This window comes from Aplysia californica, unplaced genomic scaffold, assembly GCF_000002075.1.
Source record: "Aplysia californica isolate F4 #8 unplaced genomic scaffold, AplCal3.0 scaffold00083, whole genome shotgun sequence".
In the NCBI taxonomy this organism is placed as follows: Eukaryota; Metazoa; Mollusca; class Gastropoda; order Aplysiida; family Aplysiidae; genus Aplysia; species Aplysia californica.
The window spans coordinates 242,312-247,700 of record NW_004797353.1 but is presented as its reverse complement, the minus strand read 5'-3'; the positions used below and the strand labels follow the sequence as shown (position 1 = coordinate 247,700).

At 43.1% G+C, this 5,389-nt stretch overlaps 1 protein-coding gene across 1 annotated transcript in view; it reads right to left on the bottom strand.

Moving 5' to 3' along the window:
* LOC101856725 overlaps window positions 1-4,212 on the bottom strand; it is an 18,492-nt gene extending 14,280 nt beyond the window's left edge. Inside the window, exon 1 of the mRNA XM_005094489.3 lies at window positions 3,994-4,212. Coding sequence (XP_005094546.1) covers window positions 3,994-4,168 — 175 coding nt within the window. The 5' untranslated portion in view covers window positions 4,169-4,212. The remainder of the gene's footprint in view (window positions 1-3,993) is intronic.
* Window positions 4,213-5,389: the final 1,177 nt, after the last annotated feature.

The following is a 5,389-nucleotide window of genomic DNA, read 5'->3' as shown; positions in this document are numbered from 1 at the left end:
AACAACCTCCACCTTCTTACAACCAGAATGAGGAATTTCGAACTGGTAGATCTATTCATTTTAATAGTTTGTCAGGGGGGGGAGACCCCCCGACTTCTACAACACGTGAATGAAGAATAGGACCATCCAATGTTAGCCTTCCTCCTCTCGCGCTCTTCGCACGACTGGTTTGCCACACGCGGTGCGTGGTGGTTGGGAAGGCAGAGCAGTGATAAATTTATACGAAGTGACTATTTCTCAGAATGTTTGGGAAAATGAAGCTGAACTCTATTTCTCCTAAAGCTTTCCGATCTCGAGATTTTTTGGGTTATTCGCGAGATTTAGGCGTCATCCTTTCATTCTGCCATTCTGCGAGGACTGGGAAGAAGCATTTTTTGCATCAAATTCAATTTCTAGAGCTAGAGATTTTTAAATGTCTGAATATTCAGATACTTCAGTCGTGGTTGGGGCAACGTTCCCGGACGTACTTCATTTGAAAATACCTCCAAAAGGTACTGCGAGAAAACAAGACTGCTCAACCTTGGCAGTAACGTCTATTTTAGTCACCCAGCAAAAACTAAAATCCTTCATCATGTAAAAAAAAAGGAAGTGGCTATCCTCACGCAGGGTGAGAATAAAAATACGATCGACCTCTCACCCCGGGTGAGACTTGCTAGCATTGGCTATTCTCACCCGGTGTGAAACAAGACCTGTTTTTCCTAATTTCGGAATACTGTCTATTGGTGTGGATGATCAAATTGACAAAAGCAAAGAAAAAATGACGTAGCACAAAAAGTAAGCTAATTTGGTCGTCTACTAAGATGCTATGGCTATTTCACTTTTCGAATCGAGCTGAACTATGGGGGTTGCCATTTTGTTTTGCCCAGAAGTTCTCGTAAGATCTACTCCTCCCCCCTCTCTCTCTTTCTGAATACTGTCTATCGGTGTGGACAATCAAATTGACCAAAACAAAGTTAAAAAATCATGTTAAAACACAAAAGTAAATTAATTTGGTCGTCTACAAAGATGCTATGGCTATTTAGCTTTTCGAATCGAGCCGAACTACGCGGGTCGCCATTTTGTTTTGCCTGGAACTTCTCGCCCTTCTCCTCTCTCTTTCTTTCTCTCTCTCTCTCTCCACTGCTCACAGACAAAATAAGCAACGCTTTTTTTAGGCTAACAGTAGAAACACAAGAGCGCTGGAACGTTTGTTCACAGCACAGAATTCTACAATTCTGTAATCACAGTGTAGAATTCTGTGGTTCAGGGTGAACGCTACACTGGTTGGCCTAGGCTATAACGGTGAACGCACACAGGGTGAGAATAGCCAAAAGGCTCGCCTGTGCTATTCTCAACCGGGTTAAGAATAGAGGAGGCCCCCCCAAAAAAAGGGAGTGTAATACAGACCCGGTAACCGGGAACAAAGTCACAAAGTGTACAGACCCGGTAGGGGAACTCTTTTGTGATTTCGGAAAGTTTCAGCACCCTCTTGGCTCAGGGTAGACAAGGTTTTTTAGATCTATGGCCTAGGTCTAGATCTAGACAGACAGACATGATAAATCATTGATCTAGTTTCGAGGCTAGCTTAGATCTAGATCTAGATCTCTATATCTAAAAGAAGATTGCGGATGTCTTTTCGATGAACGATCGTTTTTCCTCCGTTTCGGAGTTGGAGGAATCACAATTTGAAGAAAAGAACAATGCATAATTAATTTCAATCGAGCAGTGACCCTCTCTTTTCTCTGCCTCTCTCTCTCTCCTCTGAGTATCGCTCGCCTTCTCTTTTCCTTTGCTTGTCTCTGTCTTTCTCTCTCCCCACCTATTTCCCACTCTTATCTTTTTCTCGTTCCCTTTTGCCAACTGGGGCATTGCTAGCACTTATCTCTCTCTCTCTCTCTCTCACACACACACACACAGAAACACACTACTCTGGGAACTGAAACTTTCCGAAATCACAAAAAGAGTTCCCCTACCGGGTCTGTATACTTCGTGACTTTGTTCCCGGTTACCGGGTCTGTATGTTGGGCACGATCTGTCGATTTGCGCGATCCATCGACAGCGCAGCGCATTTGGTTGATCGAGGAAACGCGCGACAATCCATCGATTGTTGCGCATTCTGTTGATCAGCGGATTGCGTAGCGCTTTTTGTCCATCCGTGAAATATATACTTACTGCGCATTCTGTTGATAAACTATGATGATGAGGTGAATAAAAAAAAAAAGAAAATTGGTTTACTGAGCACGTCAGTCTTTGAGTTTGAGCGTCCAAGAAGAGTTGTGTGATGAACTTCAAGTGGTGACAGTTGAGTGAGGCCGATAAATTGACACGACGTTAAATCGAGCACCTGCACTCAGTATTTGAACGGATGTGATTGGCTGCATACTTCACGTGGTATTCCAAATACGGTCAAGATTTAATGGCTTGTGATAAATTGTTGTGTGTTGATTAAACATTTATTTTATTATACAAGTATTGTTTTCTTTATTGTTTTCTTGAACAAGAGCACCTCGAGCACAACCAACCTCTCCATATTGAATAGGCCGTCGTTATTCGGACTCGAGTCCGAATATGAAAAAATGTTATTCGGACTCGGGTCCGAAAAAAAGGAAGTGTCTTCGTTCTATAGTTCTAACGTTCAGTGCTTCCAATTTTCCGCCATTTTTTAGTCCCACCCCCCCCCCCCCCCCACACACACACACCTATTCTGCCGATCCGATGCCCGCCGCCTCATTGATACGCCCCCCCCCCACCCCCCATGTTTCCCACTTTCTTTGTTGTAGAAAAAGGTGAAATTGAAGATTAGCAGACCACCTGGCACCTGCATATTATGAGCTGTTTATCCAGAAAAAGTTGTGTTGCTGTGTAGAGCTGAGCATACGGCAACTTTTGATTCCATAGACCAGCGCACAATTCATTACGTAGATCTACGTCAAGACTAGCGTATTATTGTAATAATGATCAGTTGCCGGGGGGAAAAAGACTGACGCGTATGCGACGTTCAACGCCCGGACCGATAGTGCCCCCCCCCCTCCCCAACACGCACACAGCCACACGTGTGCAGGCCGCCCATCCGACCCCGACACACGCTAACGAGCCATCTTTAATTGCTTCTGATGACCTCTTGACAAATAAACATTTATTAGAAGCGCTATAACTTTTCAGGCCGGCCTCAAATTCATCATAAGATAAAAATTCGGCTCCTGCACAAAACGCCTTTTTGCCCGAAGTGATCCCGGTCTCTACCCAGCCTGAGGCGAGTCACGAGTGAGACAGGACAGGAAGCCGGAGTCACGAGTCACAGGAAGTTGGAAGTGATGTCATGCTGGACAAGAATCAGAATCCGAATAACATTTTTTCATATTCGGACTCGAGTCGTGTTTGGAGTGATACTCACCGACATATAAGTATAGGCCTAACCCTGATTGCACTCTCATTAGATCTACCCAATGGCAGTGTCTAAGTACACGATAACCGACAACTCAGGGTCTTTCCACCACCACAACAGCATCATCATTACTAATTACTTCCACCACCACTACAGCATCATCATTTTGTTGAAAGAGTGTTGAGTTTTTCTGTAATTAAAAAAAAAAATCACATCGCACAAAACCGACAGCCGCGGCCCCTACCCAACACCTCTTCCCCCATAAGCCGATAGTGCGATCGCTACACGCAGTCTCATTGGTCGAAACAATTAACTTTGCTCCCGGTAAGGTCAGCTCAACTTAGTTTTGTTCATAAACATGACGATCGACGCAGGGAGGGCCAGTTTTGATAGAGCCTGTCATATATATACGGAAGTACTCTGGCTCGCGCAAGGCTCGTCCGGTATTGTTCACTCTTCCCCCAGCGTCTCTGGGGATAATAAAAGCTGAAGGTGAAGTCAAAAGACTAGATCTAGAATCTAGTCTAGATTCTAGATTATAAACGTTTTGTTCTTCCAAATCTCAAGACTCAAGACTTAAGAGTTGAGTACGAGAAAATAAAAAGGCAAAATACGAGAAGTCAAATTACCTTCCACAACGCGCAGTCCAAACAAACCATCTAAATTCAAATTTTGTACGTTGACTTTGAAATAACTGACAAGCTTGTCGATAGCAGATAGGACACCATGTATATCAGAATCCAATTCAGATTGCACCGATATTCCAGAAAGTAATAACAAAACAACAGCGGCCCAGGCCGCCATCTTGGCTAGCCTTGACCTTTTCTCAACTCTGACTGCGGGTGAGCGCTTCGTGTTTCTTCCCTTCTTCGTCAATGCGATTATTTGTTGTAGCGGCAATAATTTATTGTTGATAGCTCTCTCGGTTCACCTTAGCGATGTTTAGTGCTACAGGATTTCTCAGAGTCCAGACTAATCGATTCGGATCCCAAACAATTTACATATTTATATCATTTTGTACTTGTCGATTGTTTTGAGAAGAAGCAGTCTATTTTTTTCTTCAAAAATTTCACGAGACAAAGGCTGCAGATGTACGGTACCTTGTAGTTATGCGGTACGTATTGAAAAATAATGATTTTGTTTGCTTGGAAGGGGAAGGGGTGGAGTGGAGTGTGGGGAAATGTAACATCTGGTTGTCAATGGCACGATGGTTATCTTGGAAGCGGACAAAATAAGGGGTAGCAATTGGAGGTTATAAAAAGGTTCTTGGGGGAAAGTCTGTTACCGACATTGGTTTCTGATATTTGTAATAAGCATTGTGGTGTGTTTTACATTTTCAGGGCAGGTCGTGCGTGTTGCATGCATAAAAATGTGAATGTCTCCATCGTAGGTTATACGTTTTAGGTGTTTCAAGGCGTTTCATTTTGCACTCTCCAAACGAAATGAAACAAACAAACACTCAAAAACAATATCTACTTAAATTAGTAGGCTACAGCATTTCTACGGTTTTTAAAAATGTGTTTGCTTGTATGTAAACTGGAATGGATCTTGATTTCCATGAGCACGACTAAGAATACTTGAGAGACCAAATTTTTCAAGGCACATAATTATATGAGCAATACATTTATCATTGTAAGACCGACTGGCCTCAAATAATTTAATTCATATTTAACATCAGAGCGTGCGAACGAGTTCATGTGTGAGCGTGTGCGTGTGCGCGATTGTTTTGTGAACGTTTCTTCGGAAATCCCTTGCAAGCAACGTCTTGCCTTAGCAAAATAATTTATTACAAAATATTTCTCTGGAAACGAGGGGCAATATGTAGTTAGTAGTTACAACCTAAAACCTCCGGTACAGAAAACTAGATCTAGATGCGAATATATAATATACCTTAATATTCTTTACTCTGTGAGCGTGCGTATGTGTTCTCATTTGTATACGCGTGAGTGATAATGCGCGCTCGCGCGCTGGCGCGCGCGTGTGTGTCTGTGTGTGTGTGTCTGTGTGTGTGTGTCTGTGTGCGCG